Raw genomic sequence first — 21,879 nt, 5'->3', positions numbered from 1 at the left:
ACTTATAGGTAACTAATCTTTTCACTAGATCTAACTTTATTTTACTTTTTTTATTTTGGCTAAAAACTTACTTTACATTTTTAAGTAAAGAATGAGGTGAGATATGATGGGTGGGAGATTCTCAATCTCACAAATTACATATACCAAGGATTCAAAAATTGGATTGATGGGCCAAACAATTTATTGGTTTAACCATTTTTGTTTGTTATTCAAGACATCCTCACATCCGATAATTGTAAAAATTAATTTTTTAAAAAATATAAATGCCATTTAACAGGCTGTCATTTTTCAAATTGGTTTTAGTATCTTTTGCTATATATATATGGACTCGACTTTGTACCTTTGAAGGCCTATTTAAGTATCTTTTACTATATACATGCGGACTCGACTTTGCTCCTCTGAAACCCCACTCCTTCTAAGGCTTTATTGCACCTGCAACAAAATCTAGATAATCTAAATAGTATAGATTTAATGTTTTATTTTTTGAAAAAAGATTGAGATATATTTTTATTCTTAAATTTTTTTTCAAAGAGCAATTTTATCCTTGTGCTGTTAAGTAAGGCAAGCACCTTGTTGAAAGGGATTTTTTGCTCCTCCAAAAAAAATAGTTCAGAGATAAAATTATCTTATTTATCAGTATAGGGGTAAAATTGCTCATTGAGAATAACTTCAAGAGTAACAAAGCACCTCAACCCTTTTAAAAAATAAAAAATTATAAAATTTTTAACTAAATCCAGTTACCAATCTAGATAGTCTAAATTTAATATTAATGGTCCAAATTTGATAACTTAATTTTTTTTTATAAATTAACTATCCAAACAAATATACTCTGGACAGTAGATTTAATATGAATTATTCACATTTAATATTAATTTTTTTATAAATTAACTATACATACTAAATATCCACATTTAATATGTATTTTTCAAATAAATTTTTTTTTGCTCCAAATTAATCTTATCAAATCCAATAAATACAAATGAGATGTGAGAGCACTGTGAGTCCTTTGTCAAGATTGAGAGCCAGAGGGAGGAAAAGCTGAGATCGTGAGGAGAGGCTAAGAGGGAGAGTAGATTTGTAGAGTTGAAGAGTGTGTTTAAGGTTTTCGTTTATGTGCCTAACCAAATGGTGCATTATATTTGAAATAAGGGAAAGAAAAAAGGGAAATAGAGCTAGCAAAGTTGCTTAGCCCAAATCCTTTTTTTCAAGACTTATTAAAGTTGAACTTTAAAGCCTAGTTTCCTAAAAACACTTCAATTTTTCAAACTCAAGTCCTTATTTACCAACCCTTATTCCCAACTTTATTTGGATGGTTGTTGAGTAGGGTCACACTACTGTAAAAAACACAATTTACTTCCCTCAATAAAGGTGGTGACAATTCTTTAAATAAATGCTTAGTGATTAGAAATATCCACGTCACTTTTAATAAAAAGTGACATAAAAAATAATATTTATGTCATTTTTTTAAATTTAGGATGTGGATATTTGAAAATAAATTATGTTAATCCACGTCTCTTATGTTAAAAATAGACGTAGAAACTAATTTATGTTTCTTTTTAATATAAAAAGACGTGAATTTAATAGTTTAATAAATTAAGAATTATAATTTATATTTAAATAATCAATGTCCAAAATAAATGTAAATTACATGATTGAAATCCAAAAACTTATAATATAAAAAATTCACATCTATTTTCATGAAGAAAGGACGTGAATTTTATACTAAAAAATTTTAATATAATTTTAAGCTTATCCATGACCTTTTTTGACTAGATGGGATGTGAATTTAAGTGATTAATTTAAAATTATAAATTTTAAAATTAAAATTATCTAAATGCTTTTATATAAAAAAGGATGTGAAATTTATTTTTAAAAGTTCTAATAATTAGAAGCTAATCCACATCACTTTTTATGTAAAAAGGGACGTGGATTTGAGTTTACAAAATAATAATCAAATTGATAGTTAAAAAAATTTTATTATTAGAATAATAATTTGAAAATAAAAATTATTATAAAAAACAGAAAAGGCAGATGGAGGAGGTAAAAAGAAGAATATTCATTTTACAGGGAAGATAAATATTTAGATTGAATATTTAAGCTTATAAATGTCACTTTTTAATAAAATGGGATGTGAATTTGAGTGATTAAATTGAAAATATTAATTTTAATATCTACGTCAATTTCTTATAAAAAAAAGACATAGATTTTATTTTTAAAAGTTTTATTAATTAAATTGGTATTGTCTATTAACTTAATCAAGTCATTTTTTATTAAAAGTAATGTGATATTATTAATTTACTTTTTTTTGGTTGCAAAATCTCATAATATCCACATTCTTTTTCACAAAAAGAGATGTGAATAATTCAGTAGAAATTACAGCTCCAACTCAAAATTTTAATTTCTTTTAATTTTAATTTTTTTGAAAAATTTTGTAATATCCATGTCTCTTTTTCAGTTTTTCTAAAAAAGAGACGTAGAAGAGCATTTAAATTGCCTCCTTTCTTTTTTTTTGTCTTCGCCCATGAATCTCTCTGAAAACCTCCAGCTTAGAAACAGAAGCCTCTAGCTCTCAAATTGATGGCAACCTATAGCTCATCTTCCTCATTTCATGAAACCCCAACTCCCCCTTCAGCTCATCTCCTTTCTCATCTGGTAAAACTCATAGCTCATCTCCCCAAAGCTCGGCACCTATAGCTTGCCTACTGAAGCTTAACTCCCCCTTCAGCTCAACTCCTTCCTCGTCTCGTGAAACCATAGCTCATCTCCCCCAAAGCTTGACACCCATAGCTCATCTCCTCTCCTCATCGTGACCCATAACTTGTCTCTCCCCAAAGCTCATAGCACCCATAGCTTAGATCCCTTCAGCTCTTAGTTCACCTTAGCCAACATTATCCGTTAGTGGCTCTCAGCTCCTCCACCTTGCTCATCGTTGCCTCCACCACCTAGGTAATTTTTTTAAATAATTTTTGCTTATCCCATTATTTTTTTAATGCCTGGGATATATTTTTTTTAGCTCCAACCCATAATTATTATTGTATTGCTTATCCCATTAGAATTTTTTTTTACTAATATCTCTTCTATTCAAAATTAATTTTTTGTATTGCTAGACAATAATTTTTATTATATGGAATTTAAATTTATTAGAAGGATATTTTTATATTATTGCTAGACAATAATTTTATTATATTTTTTATTGCTCAGGATATTTTTTTAGCTCCAACCTATAATTTTTATTATATTGCTTATCTTATTAGAATTTTTTTTACTGATATCTCCTCTATTCAAAATTATTTTTTACATTGCTAGATAATAATTTTTATTATATTGAATTGAAATGTATTGGAAGATTTTTTTTATTGTTGTCTCCTCTTTTCATATCTTTTCTTATTCATAGCTTCTCCTAATGCATTAGTAGCCTTCGTTTATGCTTTAGTTTGATATTTAATGATTTTTGCTGATTAAAATACTTGATTTGATAATGTTATAATTTTGGAGGTCCCATTTTTGTAAAGGAAACCCTACTAATTTTTTTTAAAAACCTTAATATGTGTAGTACCAGTGGTGATACAATTTTGATAATTTTGGGGTCTATGTTGGTTTTGATTGATACCCGAATCTTTATTTTTCTATCATTGTTTTGATTTATTTATTTTTTTAGAATAATTGTTTGTGCTTTTAAAAGCTTGATATTCTTTGCTAATCTGTGTTGAAGTTATCACAAAATTAAGGTACATGTCTGCGTAGCTTTAAAAAATTATTGTGAATTTATTTGGGTGATTTTGAGAAAATTAAGTTTCCTAGCTTTGAAAATGTTATTTCTAATGCATGATACATGATATATGATTATTTGATATATGCTTAAAGTTTGTGATTATTTGGATTATTTGATACATGATTATTTGATATATGCTAAAATTTTGTGATACATGATATATGCTCAAATTTAAGCATATTTGATTATTTGGATTGGTTAAATTGTTTAATTTATTGTTATTGATATTTGGAGAGGCCCCATTTTTAAGGGAAACTTTATCAAAATTTTTCTAAAGTTTAACATGTCTATGCGAGCTAGAGAATTGCTAATTTGATGAACTTTGTGATGGTTGAAAATATAATGGATCGTAATTGGATGAATGCTAGGAGAACAAGTGAGAAATCTGAGAATGGTGTGGATCGGTTTCTTGAATTTGCTAGGAGAAATGTTTCTAGTAAAAATGAAAAGTATTGTTGTCCTTGTGTCAACTGTATGAATAAGATTGGATTGGATATTGATGAAATAAAAGAGCATTTAATTTGTGATGGGATAAATTTGAGGCATACAAGATAGATATGGTATGGGGAAGCAGGAAAACTTGTATGTCCTAGAATGAGCCAACTGTGAAGATTGGGATGATAGAATGGAGGACATGATTCGTGATGTTGGGTGGTGTTATTTACACAATCACATGTAAGCAACCTAGTAGTGAAACTAAAGATATATTTAACATGTACGTTAAGGTTTTATAGTTTGTAAACATTAGTTTTTTTTATATTTAAATTGTTTTAATCTCTTGTTTTTTTAATTTAAATTTCATTATTATTCATTAAAGATATATCATATAACGGGGGGAAGCTGTCGCCCACCCAAAAGTGAAACAAAAAAAAAATGGCCCACCGACTTGGATATTTTCAAATGTGAGTAATTTTTATTTAAAGTTCTTCATCTTCAATCATTACATATATGTTATTGTTTCTGCTTATCATTTGATTGTTATTTGTCTAGTGCCATCGACAATAGGGAGTACAGAGTACGGATACTATATTATCTATTATATGTAGGAAATTATTCAATCTGATACCGATGAGAATTTACACCTGGTATATAGTTTAATCTCAATGAAAATTTAGAGAGGGAGTACAGAGGCTTTAGAGTTTTACCAGATCTAATGAAAATCATATAAAATTTTGCAACTTTTTAATAATGAGTACCCCTACACCTAATGAAGAGATAAATGACATTTGAAATAGCCTAACAGGTCAACTTCTTTAAGAGTTATTTATATAGTCTAAATTTTATAGTTTGTTCAATTAGGATTTTAGCTTGACTTAGAAGTTAGAAGGCTAGAAACTTTATTTAGTATATTGTTGTAATTTGTTGAACTTTGATTGTAAACATTGAACACTTAAATAGATAATGATTTTAGTGTTCCTTTAGTCTATACATGCTCATGTTGTTACTACTATTATTTGTTGGACACATTAGATGTTTAGTTGTTGCTGTTGTGAAAATTTACAAATTTAGTGGCTACAAAGAAAAATACAAATTATATATATATATATATATATATATTTTACATTCCTTTTTCAGTTATATGGGATGTGGTTCCAACAAAAAAGGATGTAGATTATTAATAATCCACATTTCTTATTATGAAAAAAGGGATGTTGAATATAATAATTCACATATCTTTTTTACAAATATGGGACGTGGGTTATTCATAATCCACGTCCCTTTTTAAAAAAAGGGACATTGAATATAATAATTCACATCTCTTTTTTACAAATATGGGACGTGGGTTATTCATAAGTCACATTCCTTTTTGTTAAAAAAGGATGTGATTTTTATTATTCATGTCACTTTCAAAAGTAATGTAGATTTATTAATTTTCTATATCGCCCCTTTTGTTAAAAAGGGATGTGATTTTTATTATTCATGTCACTTTCAAAAGTAATGTAGATTTTTTAATTTTTCATATTGCCCCAATCTATACCTCCCACTATAGATACGTAAATATCCCTAAAAAAGAAACATTAAAAGCTTTTTTTACAGTAGTGCATCTATAATCTGGACTGATATATATTCTCATTGAAAGAAAGAACAAAATGCGCAAGTTAATATTTTGGTGACTTTTATTTTTATCCTCACTACCTTTGACTGAAGGATTGCTACAACATAACAATAAATATGTCAAAATTGGCATCCAAACAAGCAAAATCTGTGTCCAAACAACAAGGTGGAATCAAAGTAAAAGTGGTTGATAGGACTAGTAGCTTACCAGACTCCCTGCTTCACCATATCCTATATTTTCTCCTGACGAGGGAAGTTGTAGCCATAGCCCATAAGCCTCTTGTCCAAGAGGTGGAGATCACTTTGGCGTTCAATGCCCACTTTTGACTTTACTGTTGGGGGCTTTCATAGTCATGACTTCATTCAGTTTGCAGACGCAATCATGTTAACGACACATCTGAAAACTATAAAGAAGTTTCAGCTCACATTAAGGAATGCAACCATGTTGGAGAACGAAGATTAATATTTGGATTAACACATCTAAAAATAATAAATTTGAGCATTTTGTGCTACGCTTTGACTGTTATGAGTTCAATGTCAGAAATGTGCCTTCAACGAAAAGATATACATTGAATATTCCTCGTTCAATTAATTTGCCTTCACTTGAGGTCTTGCATTGGCTAATGGAAGAATATTCATATTGTGAATGCCTAGCACGTTTTCTTTCTCAATGTTTGAATATTAAGGAGTTGGAACTATGTTTGCCTAGAGATGATGACGTCTTCCCTCCAGATGATCTTGCTTCTATGCATAATGTTGAAAAACTTCAACATTTGTTCTCAGAAGAAATTCCTTTATTTCTTATTATTGTGAAAACACTTTCTAATGTGACCCTTCTGCATTTAAGTACAGTACGAATGATTATGATTTTTATAGTGCTTTCTTTTTTGAATTAGAGGGCCAAACACTAGTGGCCTGAGCTCATAAACGAGATCAAATCCATGACCTCCCACTTATTGTTTGAGCTTACATATCACTAGATTATAAGGTCATTGGTTTTCTCATTGTTTTCAATTCTATCACTTAATAGCAACATTTTTAAGCTTGTTTTAGTCTTCCTCAAGCAGGAGTATTGGTCACGTCGCCATGGTATTCCAAAGGATACGCATATCAGACGCCATACATATTGCACAATGGGCCTGCAACTTTGTTCTTTTATTTTTTGCAGTGTACACGAACTATTGAAGGTGGAATAATTACCTCCATAAACATATTGCACAATTATGATGGTATTTATTCATATATAACATAGGAGTTTCTAATCGTGTCTTAATGCTTTGCAAAGCTAAACTGTGCTAATTGGAGTGTAACGTGGATTGATATTATATAATATTATCCTTCACAGACTGATGTTATATGATATAAGCCTATGTAATTGTAGGTTACATAAAATTGTCATTACCTCAAATAAAACATTTTTTTCATCCTCATGATTCTCGAAGGATAATGTTGATTACAATGTGTTCTGAGTCTCCGCCCATTCGATCTCACGACTTCGCAGCCATGAGCGTTGCCCATTGACCAGCTAGTCACAAGTCTTCAAGGCGATGATTACAATCTGTTACAAAATGATATGAAGAAAATTAGTGATGAGCCTTAACAATCATATTGAATATAAATCACCATGTAAATTAAAAATCAGATTTGAAAATTTTCATTAACATATTAAATGCCACCTATATCCATATAAATTTTTTCATTCAGAGATAGCAGCCTATATATCAAGGGGCTCTGTTAGTCCAACATCAGGCTAGGTAATACTATACACATACCGCTCTTTTTTTTAAAAAAAAAAAAATTTTGTGCATCAAGTGTATCCACACTAACAATTAAGAACTGATCTGCCGGACAATGTTTCGGCCATGATTGTCTTCAATAGGAGAATATATGTAGGTAAAGAAAAAAAAAAGAACCAATCAATTTTTTTCCAACACACGTCACCAATGATCATCAAACCCAATTATCTTCCAATTGTAGTGCTGAACATTATTGGTAACATATCATATTCTTTGAATTCATAGAAAGAATATGGGACTCTATCTGTAACAAAATAAAATCTATATGAAATTGTGGTGAATTGCATATAATCATCTGGAATGTGAGTTTAATTTTGTAAGATTTATTATGAAGAATACAAGTCATGATTTTCTTAGCATATACCTCACAAAAGTTGGTATGATTAAAACGTAGTACAGTTTAAGGTCATAACCATGAATCTAAGAAAATTATTATTTTTATGTGTGTGTATGAAGATAATAGATGTTATAAAAATTCTTAATTGTCAATAGAAGAAAATAAGTTATTAAAGTATGTATGAGGGCAAAGTTAAAAACTTATTAAATTTGCAGAGTTAATGAGTTTAAGAATTTTTCTTGATTCTCAATTTGAAAGTGATTTATATAAATAGCTTATATAAGTGAAACTAAAATCTAGGACGTGTATTGTTTTATAAACATATGCTTATTGCTATCACGCACACGCGCCGTGCATTTTTCTGCGCTCTGTTTGTATTTTTATCAGGTTAATTAATTTGTTTTTTTTTTAGTAATATAACTTTAGGTTTGAATTCTTGAGAACATATAATATATATATCCCACCTTTTTCATACCTCCCAAATCAGCCAATTGTACTCTTAGGAATTAGGATCCACATCGATAGTTGACTGGAAATCAAGAATTAATAGTGAATTAATTCCTAATTCATTCCATCATTCCCCACATTTATTGTGATTATTCCAATCAAATTATTCTCTCCATCATGTGGTGAATTAGAAAAAAAAAATTTTTGTTCCTTCTAACAATATAAATATGGGTGGATGGCTGAAGTAAGAGCTCACCCAGAGTGAGCACCTCTCCTTCAGTGTTTGTTCTTCATCTCTTCCTCTTTGCTCTAGTAATCCAATCTTGTGTGGTTAGTTAGATAAATTCTACAATACCTGGATCTAGTAAGATCCTGTCCCGACTCCATTTTCAGCATATTATTTATTTATAATATTTTTTTAATTAATGATTTAAAAATCAAATTAAACTAAACAGCTGAACCATCGACCAGAGTTGTCAATGGCTTAATTTGAATCAAAAAATTATTTTTATGATTGAGTTAGATTGGATTGGAGTTGAGCTACTATTGAGCCAGAAACCATAGTTGAACCAAAAACCAAAGCAGTTTTCAAAAAACCAACCAATTTTAAATATAATATTAAAAAAAGCTTAAGAAATTCAAAAAAAAAACCTAAAAATTAGATCCTAATAAAAGCCACTTTTATTTTTGGACAATTTACATATATAAAATATGATTTGATATCATTTTTTTTATAAAGATATTGACAATTATATATGCAAATGTAAATACTTTTGCATCTACTCATATCTAATTTAATCAAAATTCACCTATATTAGACAAGTTATAAAATTATAATTCATAATATTATTAATTTATAGTCATGTTATGTCATTTTATCAACATACTATAGATTTTTTTATATTTATTTTATATATACGTTTAATATTATTTTTATTTAATTATTACATCATTGGTTACTATTAGTCCAATTCGATTGGACCATACAAACTGTAAATTGGTAGCCATTTCGGTTGAATATCGGATCCAATTTTGAGAACATTGCTTTCAAAACAAAATATTGATTGACTTTATTATCAAAAATCAAACTCCTCACAATTTGAGTGTGATATTCTCATTGAAAATACCCTTTTTAAGAGGAATCTTAGAAGGAATTACCAATTTTGTTGGCTTCCCATAGAAGCAAATCGGGTTGTGAGACCCCATTCGCTTTAAAATTGCTGCTTTGGAGAAGGACAGAGCGTGATATTGGCTATTTTTGCTGTTTTTTTATATTGTTTGGTTAGGTTTAATTTACTTTGTTCTGACGTTGGCCAAAAAAAAAAAAAACGTACTTTGTTCTGACAGATGTGGGATTTGTGTTTATGGCCCATTCATATGAGTGATTTTTCGTTGGCACAAAAAAAAAAGATATGACTATTTTAAGAATATCTTCCAAAATTAGTTTCTGATGTAATTTTTTAAATTAATGCAATATATATCCTATAAAATATGATCACATATTTCATCCTTAAAATATATAAGTAAAATAATGAAGACTTCTCAATCCGTTATTCTTTTCAGTAAAATATCTAGATGAGTAGAATTTAATTTCCTTTTCAAAGAAAAACTCCCTAAGAGATGTGATTATTACAAAGACCACCCATAATATTATCTTATACTGATTGTTAATTGAGGATCACTTCTATTATTTTTGAGCTAGATAATTGATTTAATTCTATTAATTCATTCACTTGAATAAGTCAATTTTTTTGACCAAATTGAATGAGTAAAATTCATATTCGTAAATTATAATTACAATATAATTATAAGTATTACAATAGCGAAGGGATTCTTTTTTATTATCTTTTTAAGATTTAAATTTAAATTTTGATTTCTTTGCTTCTTTCTTCATGGAGAGCTAGATTTCACTTGTAATCCATTGCAGTTTTAACCCTTCAAAATCTGGTTTGGTTTGGTTCTTTTCGTCTCTTGTCTTTCCACGAAGGACTCAAGTTCTATATTGTTTGATCCGATTGGGCTATGATTATGGCAAATTCAGCGTCTGAACTGTCAAAATCAGTGAAAATAGACATATATATATATATATCAGTAGCTTACCAGACACTCTGCTTCACCATATCCTCTCTTTTCTTCCAATTAGAGAAGTTGTTGTCACAATGCCCAGTTTTGCTTTTCACAGCGTGGAAGATTTGATAGTCTTGACTGCTCGTTCAATTTATAGACGCAGTCTTGTCAATGACTGATTCAAAGACTACTATAGAAAAGTTCAAGCTCATGCAGGATACATCATCTAGTCATGATTATTTTCCAAGATTTGACAATATAACCCATTTGGAATTACATGTATTATGATAAAGACTTGAATAGGATAGTGAAAGTTCCACGAAACTGCCCTAAACTTGAAATTTTTAATTTGTGATTGATGAGGTTCATTTCTTAATTTCAACTTCGATTGGGCGTGCATTATTAGCGTTTATATATAGCTTGTTTCTAATTTTTCACACTCCTATTATCAGATTGAAGTTTATCCCAAAAGGCTTGGAAGGACAATGGAACAAATAGTGGAGGTTCCTCAATGTATTTCATCATAGCTAAAGGAACTCACTCTCTAATTATGAAGGCTTGGAATGTCAGTTTGAATTTGCAAGATTTATTATGAAGAATGCAAGAGTCTTGAGAACCATCTCCATTTTCACTTTGAATTTTGCAGAACGTGAGGAGAACTTCAAAATGCTCACGTTCCGAGAATTGTAGGCTTTTGTTCGACTGAAGTCTCCAGATGAAGAAGAAGCAAGTGTTCGAGATCGATAATTTCCATATTCTGTGTAACTTAAATAACACAAGTCAAGATTTTCTTATCATATATCTCACAAAAGTTAGTATATATGATTAAAATGCAGTGCAGTTTAAGGTTTTAATAATTCGTCACCGAAAGAGGAATTTAAAACTTGACTTGTTTTAGTATTGTTACTTGTTTGGGACTTTAGTTGTTACAAAAAATTAATTGGAAGGCATTTTAGTTATTTCACTACAAAACATAATTTAAATTTAATCTTTTGATCCTGTAGTGTAATTTCATAATTGTTTGGAATTGACATCTCTAGTCTTATAATGAAATTTTCCTATAAGATTAAGGGACCAAAAAAAAAAATCTTATATAGAATCAAAGGACTAAAAAGTGTACTTTAGTCTAAATTTTGTTAGTCCAACATCGGGTTATACAATGTAACTAATCATATTTTTTTTCTTTATTTTTTTTGTGTGCATCAATTGTATCCTGCCAACAATGATAAAGGACTAATCCATTTTCAGATTTTTATTTTCCACACACAACCAATGATTAAACCCGATTATCTACCAACTGAGCTGGACATTATTGGTAACCAATCATATTCTTTCAATTCATATAAAGAATGAGACTCTATTTGTAATAACCCAGGAAAAAATAATTAAATATATATATGTTTGTATTTTAATGGTAATTATGTTAACTCTTAGAAAAATATGACAATATGAAGTGTTGGTGTGAGGAAAGAGTGCATGCAACCGTATCATTAGGTCTCAAGTTCGAATTTGACTGAGACAAAAAGGTGATTTATTTTGGTTTTTTTATTCCTTTTTTTTCTTCCTGGAATTACGAAACTGCCCCTTTTCAATCTGATAAAATTTTTCATCCCCTCCTTCGATCATTCTCTTGAGAGCGAGGTGCTCGGCTTCATGCTTCATTTCTTCACTCTTCCTCTGCGTCTTCGCTTCCTCCCTTCCCATTTTCAACCGTCGCCGGGGTAAGCATTTTTCGTCGATCTGTCCGTAGCTGGCTGGAGTTGGAGCTCGTTTTTCCTGCTGATGGACGTTGGTCAAAATCTCTTCCATCTTCCTTGTTCGAGCTCACAGTGTATCACTAGGTTGAGGTACAGATTATGGGATCATTTTGCTTGTGCTACGTCGAGTTTCTCTGCTATGTTCTTGGTTAGTGATGCTTCTTTTCTCTACTCGGTTCTGATTGTTGCTCTGTTCTCGTAAATGACGTTCAAATGTTGCTAATGAACGGAAGAAATCAAGTCGCCGGAATTGGTGGTACTGGTCATGAGCTGGAACTGACGCTGATTCTATTCGTTTTTCTTTATTTCGAATGGTGCTTTGTCTTCTTTTGTTTCCTTGCTCAGCTGTGAATTTCATCTTCTCCCTGTTCTGTTGGAAGTCTCTTGATATTTCCCTCTTTCGCTGTTATTGGTGATTAAGGTGAGGATTTTTGAGCTTTCTCTCTTGTTGAGACACGTGAGAGGGGGTGTGAGTTGACGATTGAAATCATAGAATCCTTTGACAGAATTCTGCTGCTGCCCGTGCTTATAGGAAGAAGAAGGTTCAAATTTGAGTTGAAAATTTGACTTGAAGCTTAGTAATGACATACATATGAATCATAATTTTGGAGTTAAATTAATGTTGTTGAATTGATTGATGTTAAATAATTTATTGAGATGAAATTGAAAGAGAATAACTTAAATATATAACTTGAATATTAGTGTCCAGATGTTTGTTAATGACTTATGAGAGAAAATTGAATTTGATTTTTGAATATTTATGAAAATTATTTATTTAGGTATTAATCTGTAGATTTGTAAAGGAATTTGATTATCGATTTGTGTGTAGCTATTGAATACTTGAAACTTGTTTGGAAAATTGTTGAATATTTAAATTGAAGAAGTAGAAGAAATACATCTAAGGTATTGGGTGCAAGAATTGAGAGAAAATTATGTTTCAAGAAATAGATAGACATGATTAAAATAAATTGGAGAAAACTAGTAATATAAATAATAATACTTAGACCAACTCTAAAAGCATAAATGTTGGTTTTGGTTTAAATGATGATAGTTGGTTGAGACTGTATAATAAAAAAATTATTAAAATTGTATTTATTTATATAGTTATGGAATTTGTGGAAAACAAGATACTAATAAGAATTAAAGGAAAAATATTTTGAGAATTTAGAACTCTAATGAGCAATGAACAACATTCCATTTAATTATTTATTAATAGTTTTTTTATAGTAAGATTTTATTTTTATGAATTATTTTAGTTTTAGAAATTATGGAACAGTGATGAAGGATAATTAAATTATGATATGTGCATTTATTTTTCCTCAAGAAATATATTTCAAATATTAGTGACAATATCTTTGTTTATTGAACTTCAGAATTTCTTGGCTATATGATAATGCAAGTTTGCACGCTCTGAAGTATTAATTTGGCAAATTTGAGATTTGAAACAATTCATGCGAGTTTGATATTAAAAATAAAAATTTTATTTTAAAAAATAATTATTTTTCTTGCATGTTTGGAACATGATTTCTAAGAGGATTTTATATATAACACTGATTGCTAATGGTAGTTCCATTAGCCCTCGGTGCCTTAGTTAATGATTAGCTAATTTGAATTTCGTGACCCTTATTCTCACATTTGTTATTCATGAGTATTATACCTGCATTTGATTTCGTGGTTTCTAGCCACGTTTGGTTTGTATTATCCTCGTGGACTGTGTGTCCATGTTTGTTTCATAACTCTAACTGCATTTGGTTATTTATCTCACGAATTATGTGTTCATGTTTGTTTTCATGGCATAAGCCGCACTCAGTTATTTACCTTTATGGATTGTATGTCCACATTTATTATATGTTTTATTAAGCCCTCATCATTTTAAATTTGCATCAATTTATATATTTAAAATTTAATAGGTTCAATTACTAGTGTGCTGTGTTGATTCATATATGTATAAGGGTAAAGTGTAAATTTACTTCGAAACTTTTCTTCCAAGAGCGCCTGGTATTCTAAACTTTTTGTGGGAGCAATATTGCCCGAAACTCTCAAAAATGGTGCAATGTTGCCTTATGTCAGAGTTGACCATTCGTTGATTATTTTGTCTAACTGGACTTGCCACATGGCATTTTTTAAAATTAAAAAAAATAATAAAGGTGTAAATTTATCCTGAACCTTTTCCTCTAAGGGCACTTAGTATCCTCAACTTTTTTTGGGAGAAATAATGTTGCCTTTACCATTATGTTTGACTTCACTTGCCATGTAATATTTTTTAAAACTAAAATAAAATAAAATAATGCTTCATCCTTATCAGCTTCTTCTTCTTCATCCATGACACTGAAAATGCAAAATAACTTAGAATACTAAGATAAAAATTAAACTCAAATTTTCAACATCAAAAATAATCAAGAAAAACAATCAAACATAAATTTTTAACATCAAAAAACAATAAAGACAGGGGATAGAAAGGAAGAAAATAAAAACATAGCTCAAGAATTTAACAATTCAAAAACAGCTCAAATATCCAAAACAACAAGAATAAAAAATTAACAACTTAGATTAACTAATACCAAGTAAGGAAAAGTAACAACTCAATAGGAGCTTCTCATTTAGCTCTTGTCGTGCAAATGCTGACAATGGAGGAGGGAGGAATGAAGAGAAGAATGGCTGACTTAAAGGAGGGGAGGGGGAACAGCATTTTAATTTGTTTAAAATGTCATGTGGCTACCATATGGCAAGTGGAGTCAAACAAAATAGTCAACTCTAACAGTAGGGCAACATTGCACCATTTTAGAGAGTTTCAGGACAACATTGCTTCAAAAAAAAAAAGTTAAGGATAGTAGACGCCTTGGGAGGAAAATTTCAAGGTAAATTTGCACTTTTATCATTTTTTTAATTTTTAAAGAATGCCACATAGCAAGTTTAATCAAACAAAATGGTCAACAAATAGTCAACTTTAACGGCAAGGTAACATTACACCATTTGAAGAATTTTAAGGCAATATTGCTCCCATAAATATTTTAGAATATCAGGTGCTCCTGGAAGAAAAGTTTTAAAGTAAATTTGCACCTTTATCCTATGTATAAATCATTCATCTCCTACCATGTTGGAATAAAGTGTTTTAGTTACTCTCATTTTTATGGTTATAAATAAGATTATACATTTATTGAGTAGATCATATTGAATTCTCATCTTTTTAACTAATTTACACAATAGATTGAATTTATTATTTATTTTTTTATTTATTTAATTTTATTTTTAGGGATGCTATTCATTGAAAAAATTATTTTTGATCTCAGATTTATTAACTGACGTTGATCCTACTATCAACCTCTAAAAGAGCAATACAATTATACTGGGTGAAAATTTTGCTTAGTATTATACCTTTGATGTAAATATTTTAGACTCATGTATTTAATTTAGAAGAAAAATTAATTGCTCCACATAGGTTATTCTTAGGACTTTATTTTGATTTATATATTATTTATTGGTTGAAAAGCACTAAGCTCTTGACTTATTGTTATTTTGACTGAATTAGTGTATTGTAGAAATTTGAGAGATTCTATTTATAAGGAGATTCTGTTAAAATTTCTACGAATATATTAAAACTTTGTTATAATTATTAGTATCAAAAGTGTTATAATTTTAATATAAATTTGATTACATTTTAAAAATAGAACGAATTTACTATTTGAGGCTTACGGGGTTGTGTGACACGATTCACATCTCGTGCCACTTACTCTCTATTTTCGGGACGTGACACTATTTATAACAAATTAAAATCTATATGAAATTGTGATGGATTTCTTATAATCGTTGGGGGAGGGGTTGAATTCATATATTCTGTAATTAGATTTTGTAAATTGACAAAAATTTAAAAATTACTCAGAATGATGACATTACAAAATTTAGATCATATAATCTTAAAGATATGATTATTTTAAGAATATCTTCTAACTTAATTTCAGAAAAATTGACTAGAAATTTAAATTTACAAAAAGATATCATGTTTCAAAAATCTGGATGTAAGTTTTCTTTTTTTATTATTGGATGTATGTTTTTTAATTCATTAATAAACCATATAAAATATGATCACATCTTTCCTCCTTAAAATAAATAAGTAAAATATTGAAGATTTCTAAATTCATTATTTTTTTTAATTTTCAATATCTAGATGAGTAGGATGTAATTTTTCTTTTTCAAGAAAAGCTCCCTCTAAGATATATGATTATTTACGTAGACCCCATGATATTATCTTAAACTGATTGTTAAACTGATTGTTAATTAAGAATCACTTCTATTTTTTTTTTTGGGGTTATATGATTGAATCAATTCTATCAATTCTTTCAGTTAAATAAGTGAAATTTTTTGATCAAATTGAATGATTCAAATTCCTATTCATAAATTATAATTATAACTATATTATAACAATGAAAATTTAAATTTGGATTTACATTTGATCAAATCCAAATCCACTTTTTATTATAATTTATTTTTAATTTCAAATTCTCTCTACTTTCCATCCTAGTTATTTAAAACTGAAATTTTAACAACCACGATTATCTCATCCTCTTCAAGTTTCCACTGTGACTGCTCTTATCACCCCTGCTTCTTCTCGTCTTTGGTTGGTAAACTTGTCACTTTCAATATTTTATTTTTGCTTCTAATTTCAACTCGTTTCTCCTTTTTCCTTTAAAATTTTTTATATTATCCAAACAAAATATTTTAAATTTGAGATTTTAAATTTAAAATCCAAATCCAAATCTATCAACTTAAACACAATCTTATCTTATATGGTTCTTGGCTTTCTAATGTTTGGCTGCCATTCTGTGACAACAGCCACTTTGCTTGGCTTCTCTATCGTTCTCTTTGTCATCCTGACTTTCTGAGAGAAGGATCACGACGGCATAACTACGATTATGGCGAATTCAATGTCAGACCAGTTAAAATTAGTGAAACTGGAGAGAGATAGTATCAGTAACTTACCAGACTCTTTGCTTCACCATATCCTCACGTTTCTTCCAACTAGAGAAGCCGTTGCCACAAGCCTCTTGTCCAAGAGATGGAGACCACTTTGGCTTTCAATGCCCACTTTTGATTTTGATTGTAGAAACTTTCATAGTCTTGACTCGTTCACTCAGTTTGTAGACGCAGTCTTGTCAATGACTGATTCGAAGACTACTATAGAAAAGTTCAGGCTCAGATGTGAGAGCTGCTATCAATGGGGTTAGAGAAGGAGTCAAGTACTATAACATGCTTCCCAATACTAAGATTAATATTTGGATTAACACAGCGCTAAATCGCAGAGTTGATCATCTTGAACTACGTTTTAGCAGTTGGGATAAGTTCATTGACTTGCCCCCAAGAACTTTTAATTGCAGTACCCTTAGGGTTTTAAAGTTGCATGGGGTTAAAGTGGATAATCCTTATTCTATCAATTTGCCTTTGCTTAAAGTCATGATATGTTGGAAGTTGAAATTTCAAATTTTGAATTCTTGACATATCTCCTTTCAAGTTGTGCTCTTCTTGAAGAGTTGGTATTAGATTTTTTATAAATGACGAGGACGATGTTGATGTTGATGATGATGTGCCGTTATTAAATGTTGACAAGCTTGAACATCTGGTTTCGGCAAATATTCCTTCCCATCTGTTTACGTGGAAGGCATTTACTAATGTGACCTTTCTTTCATTAATGACGGTATGAATGATTCTTATCTATATCATTATTTTTCAATCTATATCTCTACTTTTATTACATAATTAAGCTTAGTCCTCATCATGCAGTATACAGCGTCTGGCAATGATTATTTTCCAAGATTTGACCATTTAACCCACTTGGAATTTGAATGTCTTTATGATGAAGACTTGAATTGGATAGTGGAAGTCCTACCTAACTGCCCCAAACTTGAAATTCTTGATATTGATGAGGTTAATTTCTTAATTTCAACTTTGATTGAGTGTGCATTACTTTTTATATATAGGTTGTTTCTAATTTTTCATATTCCTATGATCAGATTGAAGTTAATCCCAAAAGGCTTGGAAGGATAATGGAACCAATAGTGAGGTTCCTCAATGTATTTCATCACAGCTAAAGGAATTCATTCTTGGTGCATATGATGGCTCTGAATGTGAGTTTCAATTTGTAAGATTTATTATGAAGAATGCAAGAGTCTTGAGAACAATCTCAATTTTCAGTTGCAGTTCTGAAGATAAGAAGTATGGTCAAATGCTCAAAAGATTATCCTCGTGCCCTAGAGGTTCAGAGAATTGCAGACTTTTGTTTGATGAAGTCTCCGTAGATGCAAGTGTTTGAGATAATTTTAATTTTCATATTTTGTGTATCTTAAAGTAATAGAAGTCATGATTTTCTTAGCATATATCTCACAAAAGTGGATATAATATATAGATTAAATGTAGTGCTCGTTAAGGTTACCCTAGCCATGGATATCTAAGAAAATTATCATTTTTATGTGTGTGGTTGAAGATGATGATGCTTGATATTCGATCCTCTTTCCAATCGTATTTAAGGTAAAGATAGATTTTTTTTTTCCAGATTTAATGTACTTCTTTTAAATATTTTTACAAGAAAGTATTTTATTAAATCATGGATACTTAAAATGGAATATATATTTTTTGTTCTATGCCTATGATGAAAGCTAAGATGATCAAAACTTAAAGATAAGTTTGAGAACCCAAGAAGCTAGGGGTGAACATTCAGTTCAGTAGAATCGACTTCTCTCCTTTGAAAGAAGCCTCCTCTGCCTCTCTTTTGAAGCAAAGGAAAATCTGTTTCAGATTTAATATTTTTATTTTTATTTTATTTTTATTTTTAAATTAAAAAATATATAAAAATTATAAATTTTTTTAATAAATGTGCTAATCAATCTAAAAGTCTATATTTAATATAGATGCTTTAAATTTAATATAAAAAATTTAAATTAACTTTTTAGATATATTTGAACAATGTAAATATATTCTAAATAGAACAATAAATTTATTAAAATAATTTAATATTAATTTTAGACCATCTATATTAAATTTAGACTGTTAAATTGATAAATATATTTATTGAAATAATTTACATTTTATATATTTTTATTTAAAAAATAAAAATAAAAAAATTAAATCTAAACCGTCCATATTAAATCTAGACGGTTCAGATTTTCCTCTACCTCAAAGGAGAGGCAGAGGAGGCTTCTCTCAAAGGAGAGAAGCTGAGTCCCAGTTTGGTGTCAAATTTTTCAAAACCAATTAAACTAAATTACGCAAATATTTGGACTGAATTGAACCAAAATGGTTGATCAAATTGAAATACAACCAAACTGAGATATAATAGTTTAGTTTTCTCAATACTACTCGATTTATAAGTTCTAAATGCATAAAATCAACAAAACATTCAAACAATGCCAAACATTCAAAAAGGAATATATTCAGTAAGCCACTGTTGCAAGGCATTTAAAAATTGAAGAAATCAAAGGCGAAAATCAAGGCTTGTGGAAACCAAAACATTAAATTAAATCAGCAAAACATTCAAACATGAAAGGCAAATAAAAAAAAAATCATTAAGGCACAAAGAAACCCAAATGACAAATCATAGAGCTGCAAAGGCAATGAAGTCTTCAAACTGAAGCATAACAACTCAATGAGAAAGGGAGAGAGGGTAAGATTGAAGAAGAAAAATATAAGAGAGGTAAGAGATATGGTGAGTTAATGTAAGAGATATGGTGAGTTAATCATTATTGAATTGGTAAAGATCAATGGTATTGGAGCAGGAGATTGTGGCGGTGAGGGCGTAAGAGCTCGTTGGTAGTGCGGGGAAGGGACTCATTGACATCATTGAGAGCAGTAGACGTCGACTAGAGAGGGGTGAATGCGAAAGAGAACCAGAGAGCGAGAGAGGTTATAGGGAAAGGGAGAACGCAAAAGAGGGAGTGAAAGTATGGGGAATGAGGATTAAAGTTTCATATATTCTTATTAGTTAGTTTATAAATTTATAAATTTACTTTTTTAAGTATAAAATTAAAAAGAATAAAATAGAATAAAGTAATTAATAAGCTATATATAATTTATAAATATATATATATATATATATATATATATGATAATTTGGTCCGTCTATTCAATTTTAAACTTACTAACTAAATTGAACTAATCAAATTTTCCTTTTTAAAAAATTGAATTGAACTAGAAAACTAAATAGATCAAATCAAACAACAAAATTTAATTCAATTCAGTTCAATTTTTAATTTCAATTTCAATTTAATTTTGCTCACCCTTACAACAAGCTGCGCAGCATCTGGATGTTGGAGGCATCAAAATCACAAAGATGGAAAAACTGAAACTTCTGCTCATCTTAGCTTTCTTCATAGGCATAGACACATCGTTTTTGTTCGTGGCTTTTGATTTAAATTAAATTTTAAGGCAAATAACTAAAGTGACCTTAATAATTATGTTAAGTAGGGCAGATTCACATTCTCTTCCTTCATTTCTATACATTAAAGGCATTTTTAGTCATGATTTTCATATTTATTTGATCCTAATTTTTATTTAAGTCACATCCATGGTCTTAATATGAAATTCTCCTTTTTTTTCATAGAATTTGAAAAATTCAAATCTAAACTAGGAAAAATGACTTGAGGAAAAAAAAAAGAAAATCGAATAAACATAATATGATTCTAATTATATTAATTAAATTAAAATAATAAGATTAAAAAAATAATTTATTAATTTTAATTGAAAAAATATTACAATAACTAATTATCATTATCATGATTTCTCACCCATGAACATTATTTAATTTAGAGATACAATTCTCCTTATTATAAAATATTCGATCAAATATCATATCATTTAGGCGTATCTGTTTCTTTGGCTGTTGCCTTCTGAATTGATAGCAGTACGCTTTGGCCCAAAAAAACAAATTTAGGCGTATCTTTTGAGGAAAATCAAAGATTTCATTCCAAACCATGAAAAATCCATCCCCTTCTTTTCGCTGAAGAAAACTCAATCCCTTTTAGAGTTCTGCCGTCTACTTGACTTTTGGGAAAATAAAGATGAAGGACCTGATAAAATTTATATTAGTCAAATATTAGTTATTATCAAAATTTAAATGAAAAAAAAACTAATTGAACTGTTATTAATTTAAAATAAGTTGTTAAAACTGAATGAATATTTATTGATAAAATATTAACTTGAATGTATCTATTTGAATTTTGATAACAAGTAATTAGTGATTGATATAAATTTCCTCCAATGATTCTTGATTAATATTTTCTCTTGATTTTTTTTTGAGGCATTCATACAAAATTTATAATGTACTTAACCTGAGTAGTTAAAAAAGAAACCTAATTAAGTATATAGTTAATTACAAAAATTCTATAAAAAGTTGAAAAGCAGAGTTAACTGCGCTCACGTTTCTTTCATTTCCGAAGAGCTTGGAATATAAGAAAATCAACATTCAAATAAACAAACGAAAAGAAGCAATGGTGTACAGGAAGTATAATATATTATTGATATGTTGATTATTTCATAGACGATGATGTCGATACCGAGATATAGTCATCGATTTAAATGAACGATTGGGAACACAAATGACACTGCTATGCCTGTGGAGAAAGCTAATAAGAAGATGAGCCGAAGTTTCAGCTTGTCCATCTT

General features: G+C 29.3%; 1 protein-coding gene across 1 annotated transcript; it reads left to right on the top strand.

The window, feature by feature from the left end:
- The first annotated feature begins 17,141 nt into the window (after nucleotides 1-17,141).
- On the top strand, nucleotides 17,142-18,535 carry LOC129290063 (F-box/FBD/LRR-repeat protein At5g56420-like). Its single transcript, XM_054926775.1, has 5 exons — nucleotides 17,142-17,427; nucleotides 17,516-17,567; nucleotides 17,755-17,920; nucleotides 18,007-18,150; nucleotides 18,257-18,535. The coding sequence occupies exons 1-5, from the start codon at nucleotides 17,142-17,144 to the stop codon at nucleotides 18,533-18,535; spliced, it is 927 nt and encodes a 308-aa protein (XP_054782750.1).
- The last annotated feature ends 3,344 nt before the right edge of the window (nucleotides 18,536-21,879 follow it).

Source organism: Prosopis cineraria, unplaced genomic scaffold, assembly GCF_029017545.1.
Source record: "Prosopis cineraria cultivar Desert tree isolate PC_DT_omini unplaced genomic scaffold, ASM2901754v1 PC13, whole genome shotgun sequence".
NCBI classification, from domain to species: Eukaryota; Viridiplantae; Streptophyta; class Magnoliopsida; order Fabales; family Fabaceae; genus Prosopis; species Prosopis cineraria.
Note: the sequence above shows the minus strand (reverse complement) of the source record. Positions and strands in the feature narration are given on the sequence as shown.